We start from the raw sequence: 21,021 nt of genomic DNA on the forward strand, positions 1-21,021 counted from the left end.
GAAAGAATATAACGATTTACAATTGGTATTCAGATATTAAATAGGGGCATTTCTTACTGAAATGCTTAGTTTTAGAATACCCGCGATAGAATTTGTTAAATAAAAGGCATTTTAACTTGTATTCCGACGACAGTTTATTTTCATACTGCATATATGAAGGAGGCGCGTACAGGAAGTCCGGCTTAGCTTTAGTTATATTTTAATATATATACAAATCTGTGTGTTCGATTAGTGTCCGATCAGTCACAGTCCGATCTGCTCGCCCAACGGGGAGCGAAACTCCTGGCTGAGTGACAGACCATTCGATTAGGATGGATAACACGACCCGAGCACACAACGTTGTCTTTGAATTGAATGTAAAAGGAGCTGTTCAAAAGGAACTACTAGATTGTATTCTCAGTTTGCATCGTATTGTAATATAGGGCCTAAAACTGTTTTTGTTTTAAAATCTACACTTTTATAGCTTAAACCTCGATGGATGATTGACGGTTAGCTGTTTAGTTTACTTCTTCTTGTTGTTCTTGGCATTTTTACCATCGGCGGCGTTCTCGATCTTGGCGCGCTTCTTTGGGTGCTCGTCCTCCTCGTCCTCGGCCACATCGTCCTCCTCATCCTCCTCCTCCATGTCGACCACCTCCACATCGTCCTTGATGTTGTGCCCATGGATGTAGACGGGCCCGCTGCCCTTGATGAGCTTGAACGTCACCTTGGACTCGTAGAACTCCACATCGGGATTGACGGCGCGCGTCTCGCCGGCCTTCAATACAGCGATCGGAATTTGCACCGAATCCTTCAGTGTATTAACCTGCGCAAGTAAGAATGGGAATGGAATGATTTGCTTTACTAGATTCTTGTCATAGGCATTTCAAGTGGCTTATAGATAGTTGCTTAATTCGCAGACTGCATACATGTGCCTGATTTACGCGAAAAGATACGATTCGTCACGTTCTACTCATAAACACAATTTTTGGATCCTTCCTTCTCTGTCCTTACCAGCATTAAGCAACCAAGATAAGATTCGCTCAACTGACTGATTGACCCATATTGTTTCCCGCCGCCATAGGCCTTTTTAAGTGGCCACAGATAGTTGGTTTGTTCTTAAATTACACAAATTTCGGATCTGGGCGAACAGATAAAGCGAAGTTGGCCCACTTTATCGCTCTGCAGTCTTCGTTTTCGCTTCTATCTCTAATCTTTGTCAGCAGAGCACCTTCCCTGCAACTAACTGAAATGAATGATAACTGCTGCCCACACATTCACACATTTCGCACTGTCGGTTTGCAGTAATAACCCCGTCGACTGACGGCCGCTTGACCATTCGTCTGCCCACGCTGGAGTGGATCGGTTCGTTCCCTTTCAAACTGCAGCCAGGCTCTTCTAAGTCCCAGTCCAGCAAGTGCGAATCTAACAAGTGGCCGCTAATTAATCATCAACAACGTGTATTTCAAATCAAAACTCCCACCTAGTGTTAGCCAGCTGTAAAGTGCTTTTCAGATCTTGTCGGCATGTGCGATAATGAAGGTAGGTGGAGAACGCGTTTCCTCAAGAGGATAAGTGAAAGCAAATCAATTTGAAGGGAAACGTATCAAAGTGAAAACTAGAAACAGGGATATATAAACTAATCTTGAATGGCTCTAAAGCATTTAATTAATATTCTCTTGATTATGTTAAAACAATTAAATCTAAACAATTTGGAACACTATAAGTGAAAATTTAGTGAACTTCGACAGATAATGACTAAACAAAGATCCTCAAGATACTAAGGGGGTCTGTGTCTACATTATTTATGGCAAATACTCTGAAGTGAGTCCGTAATTAGACACAAAAGTCTAAAAGCTTTAATGTTTGTTTTTAAAGATTTATCAAGTGTTCCGAATTATCAATGACAAGTCAGTTTCGCCTGGATGAACTTGTCCATCAGCCATATCAAAAAGTAAACTTTCCCAATGAATACAGTATTTAAGCAGAAGATATAAAACTAGTCAAGGATATTTAAGATACTAAAAGCAACTCAATATAATTATCTATAATGGGACAACAAAAAGACGGTGCAAAGTTCTATCAAAGAATTATCAGGTGTTCCTGACGCTGAAATGCCTGCTTCCTCTGGATGAACTTGTCTATCAGTTTGGTGACATCTTTAGGAAATTTTCCAGAAGTCACAAGACCGCCAAACCTCAGAAAACCATAAAGGCACTTGAGATCAGGTGCAGAGATATTGAACATGTGAACACAGAATCAATCAATCAAGTAGCCCACTTAATAGTATGATATCAAGATTTGGTGAGGAGACCCCACATGTTAGACCTGTTCAATTGCCTCTCTGTGTGCTTTTTCAGATGATCTCTACCGGGAACGCCTGCCAAATGTCTGCGGAGCAGTGGGCTCAAAGGCCCGAAGTTGCTGCAGCATGCGGTCCGTTCACAGATATCTGCCCGTCACCGATTGGCTGCCCAAGTACCAGTGGAACTTCCTGGCCATGGATCTGGTGGCAGGTCTGACGGTGGGCCTCACAGCCGTACCACAGGCCATAGCCTACGGGGCTGTGGCCAATTTGCCACCCGCCTACGGACTCTACTCAGCTTTTATGGGTGGTTTCGTGTATATACTGCTGGGAACCTGCAAAGACATCACAGTGGGTGAGCTTTCGAGTCTAAAGAGTTGCTAAACACATGACTAAATATGGAATACATCTTTAACAGGGCCCACTGCCATCATGTCGTTAATGGTACAGCCGTATGTGGATGGCAATCCAGCGTATGCGGTGCTCCTCTGCTTCCTGTCCGGCTGCATTATCACCATAATGGGTTTGCTCAATCTGGGAGTGCTCATGCGGTTTATTTCGGTGCCAGTGACAACGGGTTTTACGCTGGCAGCAGCCCTAACCATTGCCACCGGACAGGTTAATAGCTTGTTTGGCATTAGCAGTAGTGCCAATGGGTTCCTAAACACCTGGATACACTTCTTTAGCCACATAACACACGTGCGTCGAAATGATGCCATCCTGGGCTGCAGCACTTTAGTTCTCTTGCTTCTAATGAGGGTGAGTAATAATGAAGCTATTTCCATACTTTTCTTTTTCTGTTCCTTTCGTCTTTATTTAAAGCCAACAAAATGCAAAATTTGATAAATATGGTGTTAATTAATGAACTTCTAAAACATTTTATTATACTTAGCAACTCAAAGACCTGCCTTTTGGCATCAAGAGCGTGTGGAAGTATATTTCTCTAGCTCGCAATGCTGTGGCAGTGTTAATTGGAATCCTGCTGTGCTACCTTTTGAAAAAAGACGGTAAACTGCCCTTTCTAGTCAGCGGTAGCATCACACCGGGCTTACCGCCATTTAAACCTCCACCTTTTCACACGGAGGACACAACCACCGGGGAAATACTGAACTTTGGCGACATGGTATCCCACATTGGATCTGGTCTGGCAACCATACCACTGTTATCTATACTGGAGAGCATAGCTGTGGCCAAAGCTTTTTGTAAGTGAGCATAATTCTCCATATTGTATCCCCAAATGTATACTCTCCTTTCTTTAAGCCAAGGGAAAGATAGTGGATGCATCGCAGGAGATGATTGCCCTGGGCGTCAGCAACATTCTCAGCAGTTTCTTCTCGTCCATGCCCATCACGGGATCCTTTAGCAGGACAGCTATCAACAATGCCAGTGGAGTGAGGACACCGCTGGGTGGAGCTTTTACCGGGGCCCTTGTTTTAATGACCCTGGCCTTTCTCACATCCACATTTGCCTACATTCCCAAAGCGACCTTGGCAGCTATTATCATAGCAGCCATGTTCTTTATGGTGGAGTACGAGACCATTGGCGAGATTTGGCGGGCAAAAAGTGAGACTTAACTAGGATCCAGCAAGTGTAGGTATAACAAGTTTTGTTATTTTGCAGAGCGCGATATGCTGCCTTTTTTAGTCACCGTGCTGAGCTGTGTTTTCTGGACATTGGAGTTTGGAATGGTAGTGGGCATCGCCTTTAATGCACTCTTTTTGCTCTATAAGAGCATGAAGCCGCAGTTTCATTTGGAGACCCAAAAGGTGAGAGCTCTAAGGTGGCGCAAAACCTTATAAATCTGAATGTGCAATCCCTTAGTTCAATGGCATCGAGGTGACCATGGCCGATCTCAAGGGGAGTGTGGATTACGCGGCAGCCGAGTACTTGAAGATGTCAATTGTGTCTCACGTGACGGAAAGAAATAGCGTGGGCGGTACTGCCATCACATTGGTAGTCATTAAGGGGCACGAGATCGCCTCAATTGATACGACCGTGGCTTTGGTGAGTGTTGTTTCCGTCCGATTTATAACCCCTAACCCGGAATCTCCTCTCTTCCTTACATAGAACCTCAAATCTCTGCGCGAAGATCTTGCCCTGCTGAAGTGCGACATGATCTGCTGGAACTGGAGCATCCCGGCGGCGGGAGTGGTTTGCCGAATGGATAGGAAGCTGCGCAGTATGTTTAAGTACTCGAAAAGCTTTCCCGACCTAATGCAAACAATGACGAACGGCGAGCCGGCAGCCGTTTCGTGTATTGCCGTGGACTTGAGTCAATAAAGAGTTCTCTTTTGTCTTGCCATATATTTCTGTGTACAGTTGCGTCAGTGATGGGAAGGGTACTATATGATGGGTGGATACCACAAATATATTTAAGCACCAACATTCTTAAAATGTGTCGTATAAAAGCCAAAAGTATAATTATTAACCTTCTGCAGATATGGGTGGGCTTTGAAATAAAGCAACTATTTTGAACTATTTAATACTACTACTGGAGGTTTTCATAAGTCTAAGTCATAAGTCATTATAAACATTAAAATAATTTAATTATGAAGTTTTTATTTTTTGTTTTTGCCTATAGAGACAGCAGAAAAATGCAATATTATGTTTAAAACTAATTGTTTTTTAATTATCCAGATTTGAAGTGTTCAAACTTGAGAAAGCTTCTTATAATTAATATTATGACCATCCAAAAACTCTGTTTTTTTATATATAGTTCATTAGTGTGTATTTTGATTATAATTACCATTTTTAATTAAACAGTTTTACTTTTCAGGAAAAACCATTAAAGTCTAGTATGACTAATTTATGTTTAGTAAATGTAGGTACTATTTTTAAAGTACCTAGTACGATGTGTACTCTAGTTTAAATACCTAGCCAATTTCCCATCGCCAAAGTACAGCAGCACGGGGGCTGGTGACTCTGCACTCTGCAGATGTACAGACAAAATTACCCTAACCCAAAACGAGCGAAAAGTTTGTGGTTGTTCTGGTCTGGGAAAAAATGGAAACCGGTCCCTCTGCCCGCCGGCCGGAAAAATGGACAGAAAAGCAAAAAAAAAAAACTGAAGACACCGGCGCGCGCATACACAACTTCTGGGATTTATTACATGCAATAATGCCCAAGCCCCAGCCCCTCACCATTACCGCAAAGTACTCACCTCGACCACGTTGAACTCGTTCTCCTTGGCCTCGGCGCCCAAAAGGATCTGTTTGATGACCAGCTTCTGGCCGCGTGCGTAGTCCTCGTCCACATCCCACGTGACGCTGTCGCTCTCGGCGGTCAAAGTGACTCCTGCAAAAAGGGCATAGTCCCCATTATAAATCTTTTTCGCACATTCGAAACTTGGGGAGTATGGGGCCAGACACACAAATTTGCAACCTTGGAGTAAAAAACACCGGCAAGCGTCGCAGACGATTCGCTTTTTCGGTTGCTACTACACGCTCTGCAGGCCTCTATTTATACTTTTTGGCTGTATATTTATGTGCTCTATTAAATTTAAATTACCGTAGAATGATTCCTCAGCCATTGTAGGTAATATTTAATATTAATTTCACACAAAACCAGCGGCGAACACGTGTTGAGCAAAATCTTTTGCAAAATGGTAGATTAAACAGGGTTGCCAGGCCAAGCCAAGGGCAAAAATATCGATAAGGGGAAAACAATCGCTGAGATGCCACTTTTATTAGCAGTTAACACTTGAAACTCTTTATAAAGTTATTAAAAATTAGTAAACAAGAAATACGGTAGTTTTTCAGTTAATTTAAGGGTTCAAAATATAAACAACTAGCATTTAAAAGTGTAAGTAAAACCATCGATAAGAATACGCTTCGGCTGACTTTGTGCGTTTCCCAACACCGTTCAACGCTTCATACAACTGCAGCCATCGCCGTTTTACGGGCACGTGTAGAGTACAAAAAGTTTCCATTATTAATTGACTGTACATCTGTGTTCCCAGGCCTACAAATGGAGTCCGAATCGTTTTATGGTGAGCATTAGTACCATCTTGGTTTGGAGGAGCGCTAAATGGGCGATGCCAGAGCAGTACTAGATGGTGCTCCACCGGCCGGCAAAAAAACCTAGTCACAAATCCAACCCCCTTCGCCGTTCGTCCATTTTCAGGTGTTACACTCAGCGAGAAAGAGCCCATCGCACAGTTCGACGTGCCAGATATACCAGAGGAGTATATCGTCCACTCACACAAGCTCATCATCAAACAGATTTCCCTCGGGCCCGATGCCAAGACCGGGGAGTTCAACGTTGTACAGGTGAGTCCAGTTTTGGGGAATAATCTTGAGCCCCCGTCATAAATCACAAAACGGCAACTTTTCCCTGTCTCTGCACACCATTTTCTGGATTTATAATGGCCGATTCAGTTATCATTTTCGGATGATAACGGTTTTAGTATAGGGAGATATAGTTCTCCGGTTATTCATCAAAATATTAATTAAAATCATCCTTGCTAGCTATCTAGCATATATTTTCTTGTTAAAGGCCTTTTATATTCCCCTATTTTAAAGCTCTTTTGAAATCAATTCAATTCGATTCAATTTTTAAGATATTTTTAATAATAATAATATCTCAAAAAAAAATAATTATTATAATCATATTGTTTAAAAACGAGTTCAAGAATTTTTTTTAAATCTATTCACCATTTTATGATTATAATTAAATTCGCCAGAATGTGTTTATTAGTATAAAAAGATTTTAACGAAAAAACGAATTTGAAAACGTATAATTTCCCAGCAATCATTTTATACCCTGAATCTTCTCAACATTGCAGAACTCTTAGGTTATCTTTTTAAAATTTTTAGGTTTTATTGACTCACATAACGTATCTTTCTCAGGCGGAGACGAACATAAACGATGATGGCGAGAAGAAGACGGTGAAGATTCCCATCGCCGTACTGAAGGTCGGCGAGACCCGTAGCTTAAGACCAAATGTCGAGTTCCCCAACGGATCCGTGACTTTCAAACTGGTGCAGGGCACTGGACCCGTCTACGTCTGTGGCAAGGTAAATTACATCAACCCATCTATAAAATTCCAGACATTAAAATAAATATCATTTCAGGCGGAAATGAACTTTGGTGAGTTTGACGACGGTCATATTTACGAGGACTATTCGGATGAGGAGGAAGACAGCGAACTGGAGTTCGACGAAGATGCAGCCCCACAGACGAATGGCAAGAGCAATAAGAAGAAGTAGAAATACATTACACTCCAGTAAGCTAACAAATTGATCCGAGAAAATAAAAAAAGCCACTAAGGTAACAAAAAACCAAACAAAAGAACCCATTTTTGAAGACTATAAACATGTAAGCCAGTTGATTTACAAACAGAATGCAATTATAACGACATTTATATATTTGGTCTATAGTATATGGAATTTTATTCATTTATGTGTTGTGTACATTTAAAAATGTCACTTAATGCAAACGAATTGTGGCAGTTTTGAGAAGAATGCTCACGGAAGATTGAAAAAGGAACCCAACGGGTTTTTTGTGCTAGTTACAGGCTCGCGCCACCGAAATCTTTTGACGCGGCACTCTGAAAGTATATTGACTTTCGTTATTTAGTTATGGAATTATAAGCTTTCAGTGACTTACCGTATGTGAATCACTCGACGCCTCTCATCGCTGGGATGTATAAGGTCCAACTTCTGGCTCCATTCGATTAGCTTCATCTCGTGTCGCAGCTTCTTGCGATCAAAGTAGGAAATAACACAACTTATGGGTATCCAAAAGACTGCGGTGACCAGGACAACAGCCACTGAAAATAAATCAATAAAATAGGTATTGACGTTGATATTATAGCATAATATATTAATAACATGAAAGCAACATAAATCCCAACTTTAAGCTGCTTTTCAGTACTTACTGACAATGTTGTCCTTGAGAAACCGCAGGGTTTTGGCCACATTTATCTCCTCGATAATGTCCCAAAACCGCTCGACCACATCCTGTATGGTTTTCTCGCAGACGCCCTAGAAGGAAATGGAGTTTTGGATTAGATCAAGACAATCCTAAGCCACTACAGGCTAACCTTATTGCAGAATCCTGTGATGCAGGGCGTGCCGTCGGGCAGGACATCCGGCGGCTCCACCGGGAAGCATGTCTCGTTGATGCTCATGCGACAGCAGCGCTTGCAGGCGTCCGCGATGATGTCGCACATGCAGCTCTGCAGACCTTGCGTCTCGCAGTACGGCACACACTTCCCATTCCGGCACTGACCGCGCTCCTGGCAGGTGGTCCCATCCGCCATGGCCGGCGACTTGGGGCACTCGGCATGGGCGCCGGTGCAGCGAGCCTCTTGCTCACAAGTGGCATACTGCGCCTCCCGGCACTTCATCCCCGAGGCCATGAACTGGCAGTTCTGGCAGCACGGCGAGTTCTTGTCGCTGCACATGGCTCCTTGGTTGCGGCGCAGCTTGCAGTTCTTGTCGCAGCAGGAGTCGTTGTCCTCGGTGCCCAGGAGTCCGGCGTCGCACTGCTCATCTCCCTCGACCCGCAGATTGCCGCAGAAGGACTCCTCCGGCTCCGAGAAGCATCTGCCCGACTTGGCCTGCAACACTTTGCGAATGGAGCGCAGAGAACAGGGGGAGAATTTCTGCAAAGGAAGGTATCCTTTTGGTATATCAAAGATATAAGATATACTGAACTAAAATTCATACCTTATTGTTCACATCGTAGCCACTGACGGAGTATGTGTACATAAGGAAACTGCCACCTTGCGAAGCACTGGGTGAGCACTCCGGAATATCAGGATCGTGCTCTGAGCCCCAGTTGTGTCCAAACTCATGGGCCGTGACCAAATCCGCCTCCCTGGTGATGACTCGCTGGCCATAGTGGTTGCGGGAACTACTCAATCCCGAGTTCAAATACAGAGTGTATCCATTTTTGAAGTATTCTTGGTGATAAGTGGAAAATAGGTTAGAATAAAATGGGGATATTAGGGGTTTTATAAAAATGCCTAAGGGTCTAAAACCACTTAAATATATCCTCTTATTGTGATTTTTAAACCCCTGAGATTTATATGCCACCCTTTTGTACTTAAAAACCAAGGAAAACCAAGAGAAACGCAAGTGTGTAAGCCAAATGAAAAGGACAAATATGAGAGTTACTGGGTTTTAGCAACCTGGAGTGCAAATGCCGCCAACGGAGTTGCGACGCGGGGAACCCACGTAAGCCAAGCCCAAAATGCCGCCTTCAAACTTGAGATCGGTAAAGAGATGGGCTAGGCAAAAGTCTTTGTGGCTGTACTCCCGGGAGAAGACCTAGCCACCACGAAGGAGGAGTCGGAGTCGGAATCAGAGTGAGAGATACAAGAGTTAGATGACCATGAGGAAGAGCAGCTACACGAAAATTGAAGGGGCATAGAGAAAACCGACTCACCTCCAGGAGATTACGCACATCCCACTTCTCGCGGATCATGTTGTAGTGGGCCTCGCCTCCACGTAATCTCGTCGGCTCCGAGTGGACCACGATCTTCTTGATGACGAAGCCCATGCCCTTAAATCCCTCCTGATCCGAACGATCCTGCCAGACGGTGTCGTTGTAGATCTTGTGCACCCGATCAATGAGGCTTATCTGAAGAAGATTTCAAGTTAATAAATGATCAAGGGATGGAGTACTCAAGGGCTTACCAAGTAGTTAATAGTGGTCTTGGTATTGCCGCCACCCATTTCCTGAAAGAACCGATAGTCTGCCACCAGGAGCAAAGGACATCGAGTCTTGGTGGGCGTGTATTCATACTGATCCGACTGGCGCTTCTCCCTGGTGTGCAGTTCATTATCCAGGACATCGCCGTGCTCCTTGTCCTCCAGTTCGAGACCCTCCTTGATGTAGCCACAGGTTTTGGGACTGGCCCCCTCCTCGTTCTTGGGCACCTTCACATCCGAAGCTTTGTACGCCACCATGGTGTCCTTTTTGGACTCTGGCAGGTGACGCCAGGAGGGTTCGATGTGATAGGTTTCCTCCGGCAGGTGAATAGACATGGTCATGGTGCCATCTTCGATGTGAGCCCGCACCGAGGACTCCAGTTCGCCAAAGACGCGACCCGAATAGAAGCTATCGTGATCTAGGGTGCGTAGATATTCAGAACTAAGCCTTGAATTCCAGAGAACTATAGCCTACCCATATGAACCACCGTCTCATTGCCATCCGCATCCACGGCGTAGGCCCGAAATTTGCTGTGCAGGACATCCCTATGCGGATGCAGGATCAACCGGAAGTTCTTGCCCAGCGTGGTGAACTCCACCTCCTTGATGATGTTGAACGGATTCGTGCTGTGCTTCGCACCCCTTTTCACCACCCTGTGCACCACATCGTCCTTGTGGAAAATCTCATAGTGGCGCAGCGTCTTTTGCAGAGCCACTAAAAGTAAGCAAAGGGTATCCTTCATTAAATTTATACTTTTTCTGGAATATCCTTTTGCTCACCGCAATTTTCGACTAAAAGGCAGGCGAAGAAAACGGATAATAATGCGAGGCCACAGCAACTAATGCATTTTGTAAACATTTTTCGCCCGCTAGTTCTGCATTATCGATTTTTACCGTTTGCAGTGTAACCGTCACTGAACCGTTACAAACATACCAACGTAAAAGTAGATTTTAGCGGAAGTAAAAATGTCCAGTAAAAATCCGACAGTCTGGCAGCATTTCTTATAGGATTTTCAAATTTTAAAGCCTTTTTTTATTACCGATAAAAATTGTTATAATTTTAGGTCAGAAATGACTTTTAAAGAATTCTATTTATACAGAATTTTCTTCCTTGAAAACTTGTGTGAAACACGTATAATTTCGCGCAATGTGGTAAAACTAAATGTAAATTTAAATTTTAGCATATGAATAAATGTAATTTTAACCGGTAAAGAATCTTTTGAAGGAGGTCCAAAAAAAAAAAATACCCTACATTTTTAATTTTAATGCGAATTGTTTAACTATTTTCGGTGGGGAGACGAGCGTGGATCTCCAACAGCTGGAACGGGAGCAAGCTTGTTATCCACTCCGTAGAACTGACCATTCAAACTCTTCCGTCTTGGTTTGGGCATGCTAAAAATAAAGGCAATAATAACTTTCTGGAGAGCCACAAAAACAACTTCTTAATAAGTGTATATTGTATAGAATAATGAGACATATTTCCTCTAAAAACTTACTTGCTAACATTGGAGCCGTACAAAGCAATGGTTACATATCTGTTCGGGACATTGTCCAGAAACTTTCGGAAGCGGCATCTCATGTATTGGCTCTGGCGACAGGATAGATACGGATTTAGGTGCTCAAACTGATACTTGAAACTGGGCAGGACCACCCAATTATTGTCGGGAAGGTGGAGAAAGTCCCTTGGCGACTTGTCTTCATCCACTTCGCGCCCCTTTTCCTCCGGTTGGAACTCTTTCACCAGCTGGTTGATGTCGAATTTCATGGGCCAACTTGTGAACGGTTCGCAAATGGTGTTCTGCATTTTGAACAACTAGAAAAACAAGCCAATAAATTTTCCCTGAACTCGAAACGAACTAAAACAGGCCTGCTGCCAAATGAAATTTTTTTTTGTAATTCCACTAAATTTTATATTTGGCTTAAGTATTTAAATCGTTACATACATATCTGTTAAATGTACAAATTCAAATAAGAATAAAAGGTGACGGGGACCTATAAAAAGCACAAAGACAAGAGGACACAATGCATTTTCAGCCTTAAACCTAAAATTGTAGTTAATAGCTCTAGCTAAAATGATCGCTTGTCAATCTATTTCGGAGTGATTTCGGCCATGTTGGCCTCGAAAATGGCCGTGTTAATGCGGTGCTTGAGGGCGACGAGCACCTCCCGATTGCTGATGGCCCGCATCTCGTTGGCCACGTACTCTCCGTACGTGGTGAACTCATCGCGCGCCGGCGGCAGGCTGACAATGGTGGGCGGGGGCGGACTGGGGATGGCCTGGACCTGGACCTGGGCTGGCTTGGGCGGCGTATTGACCTTGGGCAGGCGCAGGTTGCTCATGGTGATGCCAGGGGAGCTGGCCGTGCCATTGGCATTGGTTTCTAGTGCAGGGGACAGAATGGAGGTGGTGTTGTGCGTGTGCGCAGCTGGACTGGCCTCGTAGTACATGCGCTTGGCCTGCGGCGGATGCAGCTGGGTGTGCTCCTCAAAGTAGCTGTCCTCCTGCCCGCCAGCCGTGTCCCGTCTCTGAATCTTGATGATCCGCGTGGGCACCACATGCAGCGCGTTGTTGCCTGTACTCTGAGCGGACTGAGTGGACTGGTAGTGCAGCTCGCCGCTCTCGTTGGCCTGGAAACTGACGGCCTCCACGGTGTTGCCCTGGTGATGCAGGTCCATCAGCGTCTGATGGTGATTCTCCAGGGTCTCCGTCTCCTCCTGCTCGTTGAGGCTCACATAGCGCACGCTCAGCTCCTTGCCCTGCTTGGGCTTAGCTTCCGCCTCCTCCAGTTCCGGCTCGTCGATGTCGTCCACGTCTTTGGTTGTCTCCTCGATAAGTTTCTCCAGCTCTTGGGCCCGGCTGCTGGCGTGGCTCTTGCGGAGGTACTCCTCGTTCATGTTACTGCTGTTTTGGTTCGCTGGCGTGCTGTTATCGCTGTTGTGGTCCGCGGTGACCTCGCCTAGGGCAAACTTTCTCTCGTCGCCTTGGAGATCTGTCTTCAGGCGACCCTTTGTGGAGCGGCAGGCGTAGGGCGAGCTGAGGAACTCCAGGTTCTTGAAGCCAAACCACTTTGAGTTGTATGGCTCCTTGCGTTTCATGCGACTTATCTCGCGATGGTACTGCGTGCGCAGCGTGTGGAACTTCTTCTCCAGCTCGTTGATCGCAATATTCCCGCCCAGCACCTGGCTGACTTCGTTCAAGAGCCGCTGCTTGACGTCCTTCTTCCGGTACTCGTCGCACGTCATGTCCCACAGCCCGCGACGGCATCGGTACTGGCTGATCAGCAGCAGCGTCTTCTCGCGCGTCCACTCCATTTTTAGAACGCTCTTTCGTCTTGGATCCGGCCGGGCAATCTCGTGTCGTTTCGTTTCGGTATCGGTGCTGCTGCTGCTGCCAAGGCAAGACAATGGGACCTGCTCCCTTTTATTGGGCAAAGAGACAAACGCACTGGTTAGCCAGCGATGGACATTAATAGCCCACAGAAGTTACCTCGAGGCGGATCGGAATAGGGATCGGAATCGCAATCGCAATCGTCTATTTATTCGGGAGCGGGAGCTGTGCTCTGGTTTATTTTTGCTACTCCAAAACAGCAGCTGGGGGCGCACTGCCGATGTCGATGTTGCTGCGCCTACTCGCTGACCCGGAACAGTTGCATCGGTCTGGAATGCGTCTATAGGGTTACTGCTGGGACGTAGAGTGCGGGAAATATAGCTAATATGTCTATTTTGTTTGTTTAAATTGCACTAAAGTACAGCAGATTTCCTCCCCTCTCGTAAAAACAAACGTTGTGTATCCATCTTAGGCGCTATCGATTAATCGATAGTTTTGAAAGTTTTAAAAGGACCGTTCGCCATGGAACGGTACTCGGAGTGAACATTCGTTACTACTTATATGGTTTTTTAACATTTTTCGATTAAAACAACCGAAATTTAATTATATTCCTATCCATTCAAAATGGAGAATCATATATTTTTATATTCCAGCTTCCCAACTTCGAAATTAAAACAAAAACCTAAATAACATGTACATACATTTCTAGCCTAACATAATTAGTAACGAAAGCGATTACGCTGTTTAGTGTTGAACAACTTTCGAAGTTACACCTCTTGCAAATGAAAACAATAATAAATAAAACGCGGAAACCACTGGCTCAAATAAAAAAGATACAAATTAATCTCTAAAAATATATTACTATTTAAATTTAAATTGTAAATGGGCATAATGGAAAACAATGGCGTTGGAAAGCTGACGGAAGAATCTCTGAAACGCAAGGAGCGGCTGCAAAAATTGCGGGAACAAGCGCAGAATAAAGGCGGAGACACCGCCGATGGCAGTGAAAAGTTACCCAAGTCAGTAAAATATGGAATTTTGGTATAAAACCATTACAAAACTACCCCTAATTCTCTTGCAGACCCGTATTCCGCAGCTACAAACCGCAAAATGAGAACACCACCGGCGAAGTTCTCACCCAAGAGCCCACGGGAAATATTGAAACCGCTGTGGAGGACCAACTGAGTCTGCTGCAGCAGCCCATGGTGATCGATGAGATTGATATAACCAATTTAGCACCTCGCAAACCAGATTGGGACCTTAAGCGGGATGCCAGCAAGAAGCTGGAGCGATTGGAACGACGCACCCAAAAGGCCATTGCAGAGCTCATCCGGGAGCGGCTGAAACTGAACCAAATCGAGGACATCAGCCAGGCGGTGAATGTGGCCACCGCCCATGCAGGTGAAAGTGTTCAGGAGGATTATGACTAGAGCCGAACAATACAACTAACTTTACTGAACTTGTACAAAAACGAGAAATGCACTAACAATAAGCAAAAACTAGCGTCGATTTTCTTTGCCACTGGGTATGGATAATCGTTCTTTCAGAATGAGGATCTCTGGAATTAGTTAAGTGTCAGTGAGTAAAAGCAAAAGCAATTGTTAAGTCTAGTACATACGTTTGGAATACTTTTGCTCTAGCCCATCGGCAAAGAGGCGCATAGATTGCAGTTGCTGGGGGATTTCCTCCCGCAGCTTTTCAATGGTTATTCGCGCCTGACGCAGTTCTTCTTCGCGCAGGGTTAGTAGACTCTCCTTGGCCTGGACATCCTTCTCCTGCTGCAGAGCCACCTCAGTGCGCCAGGCAATTGTTTTCTTATGATTTAGCAACTCTTGACTTTGCTTGAGGATTATCTGGTTGGCCTTGGATATCTCCTCAGATGCCATTTCCAATGCCTTTCGCTTGGTGTGCAGGATCTTCTTTTCAGCCTCCAGTTCAGCGGACATGTTGGCCTAAGAAGACAAAAAAGGATTTGCTTATCCCACAAAATAATGTAATGTTTCTAACATACCTTCTCCTTGTTACCCTTTTGAATGTGATCCTGCAACTCGGCTGTGTGCTGCTTCAGATCCTCAATCTTGTACTCCAACTTGCGTTCCTGCTTCCTGGCATTGGCTAAATCACCGTGTAGCTTGTCGTTCTGCTCCTTTAAAGTGCACACCCGTGATTTGCAGCAGGATAACTCCTCTGCCAGGGTTTGACATCGCTTTTCTGCCTGTTCTTGGGCAGATTTTAGGTCAGCTTTTTCCAGGCAAGCCTTTTCCATTTGAGCCTGGATGCCAGAGATCGCTCTGCGATTCCTCTCCAGCTCATTGCTCCGCTGCTCGTTTACCTTGGCGAGTTTTTCCTGGAACTGCTGGATCTCTACGGTATGCTTTTCTTCCAGGATACGTGTATTCTCAGCCAAGGCTTCTCTGAGATTGCTGTTTTCCGTGCTCAATCGATCCATCTGCGAACGTTGTGAGTTCATTTCCACTTGAATTTGCTGGATATTCTGCTCCAGCATATATTGTTTTTTGTGGGAGTTATCTAGCATGATGTTGATATAGAAGAGTACGGTGTTCAAGGGAGCAGAACGACAGGGCAGGCTTAGATGGACCAGGTTCTTAAAAGATCTTATTTCCACGAACTGCAGGTGGTAGTCGTGAGTTTCTCTGCCGGCTGAAAGATTCTGGTCCCTTCCAGTCAGGTGCAGCTCAAGTTTGCCAGACTGACAGTCCTTCAGCATACGCACTACATTGTCCATGAACCCAGAAAATGTTACGTTCAGTGACTGATCCTGTTTGAGATCCTGGAAGGAGGCGCTGTCCACGGTGGTGATGTACATCCGCCTTTGATCGGACTTCTCCGCCAAACGGAGTTGCTGTTGGGTAAAGGATGTTTTTGAGGCTATATCCGACCAAATCGTCATGCAAAAACTCACCAGCAACTCCTTGAAATCCATCCGCTCCGCGTACAGTAAACATGACCGCTTATTGGACCGCGTCATGTCGCCATTGAAGCTGACCAGCATTTCCACGCTGGGCAGGATGCTCACCACGTTCTTGCTGTAATCCATGTTTGAAAAGTAGCTATCCTCGCTCCCGGGAGGCCACATTTGAGTTCAGGCGGTTGTTAAATATAAGTTTTTTAAATATTTCAATTGTAAACAAAAGCAAAGGCTTGGGTCTATCGATAGCAATTGCAGTTAGAGATGTGCGTGGCGAGCACGTCATCTGGTCACACTGCCCGGTCAGGTGCCAGTTGCCCATCTCTAATTAATAAAAGAAGAAAAGCGAAAACTTATAGAGAAAAATAAATACATGTCTACTGTACGTAAGAGTTAAAGATGTAGCCGCCGCCGCTGGATTGTGCAGAGTAATCCGCTAGCTTTATCCATGCAGACCGCCAAGGTGTTCGTCGGGAGCCTGCCGCGCTGCAAGCCGGACGAACTGCGTCGCCTGTTCTCCAATTACGGATCGGTGGTGGAATGCGACGTGATGAACCGCTGCGCCTTCGTCCACTTGGAAAACACGGACATGGCGGATGCGGCCATAGCCGCCTTGAATGGCACCGTCTTCAAGGGCCAGCCCATAGTGGTGGAGGCGGGCAGACCAAAATATGGCCCTGGTGTTGGTAGCCGCGGAGCCCCCGGTTCTGGTGACAATCCAGGACGCAGAGCGTCAGAGGGTAAGCTATTACTCTCTCCGGAAATGTATAATCTTACGCATAAACCATAACCTGCAGGTCAAAGTGGCACCACCGATAAGAGACTGGAATCTGGTAACAACTTCAAGCGCAACTTCCGCGAAGAAGCCGGAGGCAGATATTCCAACGAAGGCGGAGGCCCTCGGGGTTCCAATTCCAGCCCCAACAAATTCGGACCCGTTAGGAACGAGTCCAGCTACAGGCAACAGCGCAGTGCTCCTTACGCCAAGGGCCCACCACACAACAACGAGGCTTCCACTCAGGGTCAGGGATTTAGGAACAAATTTGCAGCCGCAGGCAAGTTCGGCGGAAACGAGGGCAACGGAGGACGCTTTAGCAACAATCGGTTTCAGCAGCGGGACAACAATGGACCACAGGCTGGGAGGAGGAACTTTAAGAACAGTCCAACCAGCGGATTTGGAGGAGGAAGCAGTAGTGACTTCCATGGTGGCAGCTTAGGCGGCGGAGGAGGAGGATCCATGAATCAGAGGGGCGGAGGAGGAGGCCCTGGAGCTGGAGCTGCCAACCATGTGCGGCAGGATCGACGTGGCTTTGCCCTGCCAGTGGAGCATCAGCAGCAGCAAATGGGCTTTGGACGCTTTGGGAATGGACCCATGAATTCGGGCAATAGGGGAGCCAATGGGTAGGTAAAACGATAAATTGTTTAACCGCCTTTCAACCATATTTTTTTTATAATTAGAGGAAATCCACAAGGGGGACGTGGTTTCTTTAATGGAGGTGCAGGCTTTAATGCCAGACGTGACAGCAGCCACGAATCCAACAGCCAACCAGGAGGTGGAGGAGGTTCAAATAAACGTGGAGGGGTAGGAGGTAAAAATCACAATCAGAATGGAATGAATGCATATCACTCGGAGTTTCCACCTTTGGGCAGCGGAGGCGGAGCGCCAAGCCAAAGAAACCGGTGCGTAAAACTAATTTGTTCTTAAAATATGTATTAATATTGTGCCTTTTCAGCTTCAGCGGGCCTAGACCCGGACCAAATATGGGCGGTAATAGAAGATTTTAAGCAAGTGCAACGCCACAATGATGTTTGCCAGTCCTCGTGTACTCCAATTAATAATGTAATAGCCGAATTTTGTTTTCCATTGTTTCGCGCGAAGAATCTTTTAGTTAAGCCGACGTTTTTTTTTTAATTTGTCCTATAGCCGTGTAGTCTTAAGACCAACATCAAACAGTATATTTGTTATTCGTAGTTAAGATTGTTTCAATATTTATGCAATACTTAAATAATCATATTACTTGTGTGCAACTAGATACGACGAGTCAATCAATACAATCATAAATACCAAATGTAGTTTAAATTTCGAATCGCCCGCCAAGGAATTACTGTTACAGTTCAGGGTTGCTTGGGGCCCAACAATCGTTATCGGGCGAACAAAGCTTTGTTGTGTTGATTTAGTTATCAAAACTTGTTCCCACCAAAAGTGTATAAACAAGGAAATATGACAAGTGCTTAAACTTCAGGTTGCCAGCTGTATATATGCAAACGACGCACGACCAGATCGCCAGTTATTCGGTTGAGGTAAGGGACACGCACCCAGCCCATAACCTGTAATCCCCGTATGCTCACATATGTTTTCCCGCAGTCGCTGTGGGTCACTTGTAACAAGTGTGGCTCTGAAAATGTGGAACGACCTCCGCCAGCGCTGCCTCATACTGATCTCTGTGATCTGTGTGCTGTTTTTCGGGTTGGCCAATGCCCTGCACGACTATGCAAATGCCGAAGGTCACCAGCCAGATATGTTGGCCACACTGCCTGGCCAACTGAAGTTTGTGCATGTGGTAAGAGACTCGCTTGTTTGTTTGTGTGCGAAGCGCCCCCGTTTTATCGCTAATGCTTTTGCAGATATATCGCCACGGCGACAGAACACCTGTAGATCCATATCCCACGGATCCCTGGGGCGATCTCAATTACTGGCCCACCGGCTGGGGCCAGTTGACCAATGTAAGTAGCTCCTTGGGAAGACAAAACCCTGGCTTAACTTCATTTCCATCCACTAGTTGGGAAAGCAAGAGCACTACGACCTGGGCAAATGGCTAAGAAAGCGTTATTCAGCCCTTCTGCCCTCCAAATATTCCAACCAGGACATCTATGTCCAGTCCACGGACGTGGATCGCACCCTCATGAGTGCCCAGTCCAATCTGGCTGGTCTCTACGAGCCACAGGGTGAAGACATATGGAATTCCGACATCAAATGGCAGCCCATACCCATTCACACCATCCCCGAGAAGGAGGATCACATTCTGGCCGCCAAAGCTCCGTGTCCCGCCTACGATCACGAGCTGGCCGCTCTGGAATCGTCGCCAGAATTCAAGGCTATGACCGAGAAACACCGAGGTCTCTTTGCCTACTTGAGCGAGAAAAGCGGAACGTCTGTCAAGAGTTTCGTGGATGCTCAGTATCTCAATAACACCTTGTTTATTGAAAATCTGTACAACAGGACACTGCCGAAATGGACTGAAAAGGTTTACGGCGGCGAGGAACTCACTTATGTGGCTAATTTCGCTTTTGCCATCAGTTCTTACACGCGAAAGTTAGCCAGACTAAAGGCGGGGCCACTGCTGCTGGATATGTACAAACGGTTTGACGACAAATTTTCCGGACGCCTGAAACCAGATCTCTCAATGTGGATATATAGTGCTCATGATACCACCATAGCCAATGTTTTAAACGCTTTAAAACTGTTTGAGGTAAGATATTGACACAGCGTCGACTGGGTGACTATTTTAAGCTACATATATATGATTCCACAGCTCCATAGTCCTCCCTACACGGCGTGTATTATGCTGGAGTTGCGTGTGGATGAGAGCAATACGCCACTGGTGTCGATTTTCTACAAGAATACTACCGCTGAGCCTCTGCCCCTGTATATACCCGGATGTGGTGTGTCCTGCCGGCTGGAAAAATTTGGAGCACTTTATCAGGATGTCCTTCCCTGGGATTGGGAGCACGAGTGCACACGCTCTACGATGATGATGACCTATGAGGAGGCCAATTTGGGCGCGGCGACGGGTGAGTCAATCAATGATTATGGCGTTCTAATGGAATTAAAGCATTATCTTTCTTTTATCAGGCATTCTCATATTAATCATTATTGCGCTGCTATTCGCAAGCTATGGCCTCATGATTTACTACCGCCGGCGCAACTACAAGCTGTATACCTCGTACTCTCAAATGGCCTAGCCGGATACCTTCGCCATTCACTGGAAGGCATTACTTGAATCAGAATTTAGGGCCTTGCCAGCTGTCTAATTGTCAAAGTGATTAATTTTCTTTCTCATCCTAAGTTGCTTTTGAGTGGAACTGCCAGTCTCAAACTGTTGTTGTTGTTAATCGTGGTTACTACTTAGTTAAAACCTGCATTTCACCCAGAGTCTGTTTGTTTCGACTAGTTTTGTTAGTTTAAGTTTGTGCATTTGATAAACACAAATTATTTAGCATTTAAATGGAATGATAACTGGTTGTTGTTGTTATTCAGTGAAAGATATGGAATACAAAGACTGTGAAAAGCGATCTTGAAGTTGCATACATATATACATACATAACATATTTATACACATATACATGTACATTTTTATGAAATTATCTTGGATGAAAAATTTATTGTATTAAAAATGCTCAAATCCAAAGTGTGCTCTGTGTCTTTGTTGACTTATTTTTAAGGCAAGAACTGTTTAAATCGATGGCGAAGGTAATGAGCTTATGTAATCAAGTTAAGAGGTGCCTCATTTGTTTAGTTACTGATAAGAAAAATCAGTTTCAAGAGACTTTTGTTATGCTATTATTTAAGGGAAGTAGAAGTTGTTTATCAGTGTATCCATACGTATACGTGATAAACTCCAAACTTTTTGAAGGCAATATAAGATAACGAATTGGTGTTGTTATTAGAACTGTTCAATGTCACGGAAGACAACAACCACATAGATATTGGACATTTGTTATGTCTTTTAAGTTAGGCTAGAAACTTGTATCTATTTTTATCAGATTCAAAAATTCAATGGCTTCTAGGCTGGGTTTTTCATGAAGTTTTTTATAAATACCT

The 21,021-nt window shown here is 45.0% G+C and overlaps 10 protein-coding genes across 12 annotated transcripts; 5 read left to right on the top strand and 5 right to left on the bottom strand.

The window, feature by feature from the left end:
• Positions 1 to 116: 116 nt before the first annotated feature.
• LOC128252225 (nucleoplasmin-like protein) lies at positions 117 to 5,935 on the bottom strand. The gene is made up of 3 exons (XM_052979790.1): positions 5,792 to 5,935; positions 5,445 to 5,578; positions 117 to 805 (listed from the first exon to the last, which is right to left on the bottom strand). Exons 1-3 carry the CDS (start codon positions 5,811 to 5,813, stop codon positions 503 to 505), a joined length of 459 nt encoding a protein of 152 aa, XP_052835750.1. The 5' UTR covers positions 5,814 to 5,935; the 3' UTR covers positions 117 to 502.
• LOC128252221 (sodium-independent sulfate anion transporter) lies at positions 831 to 4,588 on the top strand. Its single transcript, XM_052979786.1, has 8 exons — positions 831 to 1,521; positions 2,340 to 2,639; positions 2,703 to 3,043; positions 3,177 to 3,486; positions 3,545 to 3,847; positions 3,905 to 4,050; positions 4,106 to 4,288; positions 4,352 to 4,588. Exons 1-8 carry the CDS (start codon positions 1,506 to 1,508, stop codon positions 4,562 to 4,564), a joined length of 1,812 nt encoding a protein of 603 aa, XP_052835746.1. The 5' UTR covers positions 831 to 1,505; the 3' UTR covers positions 4,565 to 4,588.
• A 180-nt stretch (positions 5,936 to 6,115) lies between the features above and the next one.
• On the top strand, positions 6,116 to 7,664 carry LOC128252224 (nucleoplasmin-like protein). Its single transcript, XM_052979789.1, has 4 exons — positions 6,116 to 6,272; positions 6,407 to 6,552; positions 7,132 to 7,299; positions 7,357 to 7,664. Exons 1-4 carry the CDS (start codon positions 6,251 to 6,253, stop codon positions 7,489 to 7,491), a joined length of 471 nt encoding a protein of 156 aa, XP_052835749.1. The 5' UTR covers positions 6,116 to 6,250; the 3' UTR covers positions 7,492 to 7,664.
• On the bottom strand, positions 7,643 to 10,862 carry LOC128252219 (ADAM 17-like protease). 2 transcript variants are annotated; one of them, XM_052979779.1, is made up of 10 exons: positions 10,723 to 10,862; positions 10,418 to 10,657; positions 9,928 to 10,361; positions 9,677 to 9,871; positions 9,420 to 9,558; positions 8,956 to 9,191; positions 8,328 to 8,891; positions 8,163 to 8,268; positions 7,892 to 8,054; positions 7,643 to 7,832 (listed from the first exon to the last, which is right to left on the bottom strand). In XM_052979779.1, exons 1-10 carry the CDS (start codon positions 10,799 to 10,801, stop codon positions 7,790 to 7,792), a joined length of 2,199 nt encoding a protein of 732 aa, XP_052835739.1. In that variant the 5' UTR covers positions 10,802 to 10,862; the 3' UTR covers positions 7,643 to 7,789. The 2 variants fall into 2 exon arrangements, with proteins under 2 accessions (XP_052835739.1, XP_052835740.1); XM_052979780.1 differs by lacking the exons at positions 7,643 to 7,832; positions 7,892 to 8,054; positions 8,163 to 8,268; positions 8,328 to 8,891; positions 9,420 to 9,558 and having other exon boundaries at positions 9,019 to 9,191.
• Positions 10,863 to 11,192: 330 nt separating this feature from the next.
• LOC128252226 (uncharacterized) lies at positions 11,193 to 11,761 on the bottom strand. Its single transcript, XM_052979791.1, has 2 exons — positions 11,439 to 11,761; positions 11,193 to 11,334 (listed from the first exon to the last, which is right to left on the bottom strand). Exons 1-2 carry the CDS (start codon positions 11,744 to 11,746, stop codon positions 11,223 to 11,225), a joined length of 420 nt encoding a protein of 139 aa, XP_052835751.1. The 5' UTR covers positions 11,747 to 11,761; the 3' UTR covers positions 11,193 to 11,222.
• A 269-nt stretch (positions 11,762 to 12,030) lies between these two features.
• Positions 12,031 to 13,769, bottom strand: LOC128252223 (uncharacterized). The gene is made up of 2 exons (XM_052979788.1): positions 13,430 to 13,769; positions 12,031 to 13,360 (listed from the first exon to the last, which is right to left on the bottom strand). Exon 2 carries the CDS (start codon positions 13,252 to 13,254, stop codon positions 12,031 to 12,033), a length of 1,224 nt encoding a protein of 407 aa, XP_052835748.1. The 5' UTR covers positions 13,255 to 13,360; positions 13,430 to 13,769.
• Positions 13,770 to 14,028: 259 nt separating this feature from the next.
• Positions 14,029 to 14,700, top strand: LOC128252739 (coiled-coil domain-containing protein 12). The gene is made up of 2 exons (XM_052980724.1): positions 14,029 to 14,289; positions 14,352 to 14,700. The coding sequence occupies exons 1-2, from the start codon at positions 14,153 to 14,155 to the stop codon at positions 14,698 to 14,700; spliced, it is 486 nt and encodes a 161-aa protein (XP_052836684.1). The 5' UTR covers positions 14,029 to 14,152.
• LOC128252736 (spindle assembly abnormal protein 6 homolog) lies at positions 14,700 to 16,472 on the bottom strand. The gene is made up of 4 exons (XM_052980719.1): positions 16,194 to 16,472; positions 15,282 to 16,133; positions 14,889 to 15,222; positions 14,700 to 14,828 (listed from the first exon to the last, which is right to left on the bottom strand). The coding sequence occupies exons 1-4, from the start codon at positions 16,365 to 16,367 to the stop codon at positions 14,770 to 14,772; spliced, it is 1,419 nt and encodes a 472-aa protein (XP_052836679.1). The 5' UTR covers positions 16,368 to 16,472; the 3' UTR covers positions 14,700 to 14,769.
• A 4-nt stretch (positions 16,473 to 16,476) lies between these two features.
• LOC128252738 (heterogeneous nuclear ribonucleoprotein A0) lies at positions 16,477 to 18,232 on the top strand. The gene is made up of 5 exons (XM_052980723.1): positions 16,477 to 16,581; positions 16,654 to 16,939; positions 16,997 to 17,600; positions 17,658 to 17,879; positions 17,933 to 18,232. The coding sequence occupies exons 1-5, from the start codon at positions 16,573 to 16,575 to the stop codon at positions 17,982 to 17,984; spliced, it is 1,173 nt and encodes a 390-aa protein (XP_052836683.1). The 5' UTR covers positions 16,477 to 16,572; the 3' UTR covers positions 17,985 to 18,232.
• A 117-nt stretch (positions 18,233 to 18,349) lies between these two features.
• Positions 18,350 to 20,608, top strand: LOC128252737 (prostatic acid phosphatase). Of its 2 annotated transcripts, XM_052980722.1 has the most exons (6): positions 18,350 to 18,500; positions 18,565 to 18,760; positions 18,825 to 18,923; positions 18,980 to 19,669; positions 19,733 to 19,991; positions 20,053 to 20,608. In XM_052980722.1, the coding sequence occupies exons 2-6, from the start codon at positions 18,602 to 18,604 to the stop codon at positions 20,160 to 20,162; spliced, it is 1,317 nt and encodes a 438-aa protein (XP_052836682.1). In that variant the 5' UTR covers positions 18,350 to 18,500; positions 18,565 to 18,601; the 3' UTR covers positions 20,163 to 20,608. The 2 variants fall into 2 exon arrangements, with proteins under 2 accessions (XP_052836682.1, XP_052836681.1); XM_052980721.1 differs by lacking the exon at positions 18,350 to 18,500 and having other exon boundaries at positions 18,551 to 18,760.
• The last annotated feature ends 413 nt before the right edge of the window (positions 20,609 to 21,021 follow it).

The sequence above is a fragment of the Drosophila gunungcola genome, chromosome 3R (assembly GCF_025200985.1).
Source record: "Drosophila gunungcola strain Sukarami chromosome 3R, Dgunungcola_SK_2, whole genome shotgun sequence".
NCBI lineage: Eukaryota > Metazoa > Arthropoda > Insecta > Diptera > Drosophilidae > Drosophila > Drosophila gunungcola.

Bases quoted from the DNA above. Each gene is read 5' to 3' on its own strand.
- LOC128252736 (XM_052980719.1), bottom strand. From the start codon at position 16,367: ATGTGGCCTCCCGGGAGCGAGGATAGCTACTTTTCAAACATGGATTAC. The intron at 16,134-16,193 runs GTGAGTTTTTGC...TTTACCCAACAG, and splicing joins TGGATTTCAAGGAGTTGCTG to CAACTCCGTTTGGCGGAGAA. The intron at 15,223-15,281 runs GTATGTTAGAAA...TTGTCTTCTTAG, and splicing joins AAAAGGGTAACAAGGAGAAG to GCCAACATGTCCGCTGAACT.
- LOC128252737 (XM_052980721.1), top strand. From the start codon at position 18,551: ATGTTTTCCCGCAGTCGCTGTGGGTCACTTGTAACAAGTGTGGCTCTG. The intron at 19,670-19,732 runs GTAAGATATTGA...ATGATTCCACAG, and splicing joins ACGCTTTAAAACTGTTTGAG to CTCCATAGTCCTCCCTACAC. The intron at 19,992-20,052 runs GTGAGTCAATCA...TTCTTTTATCAG, and splicing joins CAATTTGGGCGCGGCGACGG to GCATTCTCATATTAATCATT.
- LOC128252738 (XM_052980723.1), top strand. The intron at 16,940-16,996 runs GTAAGCTATTAC...CATAACCTGCAG, and splicing joins AGGACGCAGAGCGTCAGAGG to GTCAAAGTGGCACCACCGAT. The intron at 17,601-17,657 runs GTAGGTAAAACG...TTTTATAATTAG, and splicing joins GGCAATAGGGGAGCCAATGG to AGGAAATCCACAAGGGGGAC.
- LOC128252739 (XM_052980724.1), top strand. From the start codon at position 14,153: ATGGGCATAATGGAAAACAATGGCGTTGGAAAGCTGACGGAAGAATCT. The intron at 14,290-14,351 runs GTCAGTAAAATA...ATTCTCTTGCAG, and splicing joins GGCAGTGAAAAGTTACCCAA to ACCCGTATTCCGCAGCTACA.
- LOC128252221 (XM_052979786.1), top strand. The intron at 4,051-4,105 runs GTGAGAGCTCTA...GCAATCCCTTAG, and splicing joins TTCATTTGGAGACCCAAAAG to TTCAATGGCATCGAGGTGAC. The intron at 4,289-4,351 runs GTGAGTGTTGTT...TTCCTTACATAG, and splicing joins TTGATACGACCGTGGCTTTG to AACCTCAAATCTCTGCGCGA.
- LOC128252223 (XM_052979788.1), bottom strand. From the start codon at position 13,254: ATGGAGTGGACGCGCGAGAAGACGCTGCTGCTGATCAGCCAGTACCGA.
- LOC128252225 (XM_052979790.1), bottom strand. From the start codon at position 5,813: ATGGCTGAGGAATCATTCTACG. The intron at 5,579-5,791 runs GTAATTTAAATT...CCCTTTTTGCAG, and splicing joins GGCTGAGGAATCATTCTACG to GAGTCACTTTGACCGCCGAG. The intron at 806-5,444 runs GTGAGTACTTTG...TTACTTGCGCAG, and splicing joins ACGAGTTCAACGTGGTCGAG to GTTAATACACTGAAGGATTC.
- LOC128252224 (XM_052979789.1), top strand. From the start codon at position 6,251: ATGGAGTCCGAATCGTTTTATG. The intron at 6,273-6,406 runs GTGAGCATTAGT...GTCCATTTTCAG, and splicing joins GGAGTCCGAATCGTTTTATG to GTGTTACACTCAGCGAGAAA. The intron at 7,300-7,356 runs GTAAATTACATC...ATATCATTTCAG, and splicing joins CCGTCTACGTCTGTGGCAAG to GCGGAAATGAACTTTGGTGA.
- LOC128252226 (XM_052979791.1), bottom strand. From the start codon at position 11,746: ATGCAGAACACCATTTGCGAACCGTTCACAAGTTGGCCCATGAAATTC. The intron at 11,335-11,438 runs GTAAGTTTTTAG...CTTTATTTTTAG, and splicing joins TACGGCTCCAATGTTAGCAA to CATGCCCAAACCAAGACGGA.
- LOC128252219 (XM_052979779.1), bottom strand. From the start codon at position 10,801: ATGTTTACAAAATGCATTAGTTGCTGTGGCCTCGCATTATTATCCGTT. The intron at 10,362-10,417 runs GTAGGCTATAGT...TACGCACCCTAG, and splicing joins TGAGACGGTGGTTCATATGG to ATCACGATAGCTTCTATTCG. The intron at 7,833-7,891 runs GTAAGTCACTGA...ATATACTTTCAG, and splicing joins CGTCGAGTGATTCACATACG to AGTGCCGCGTCAAAAGATTT.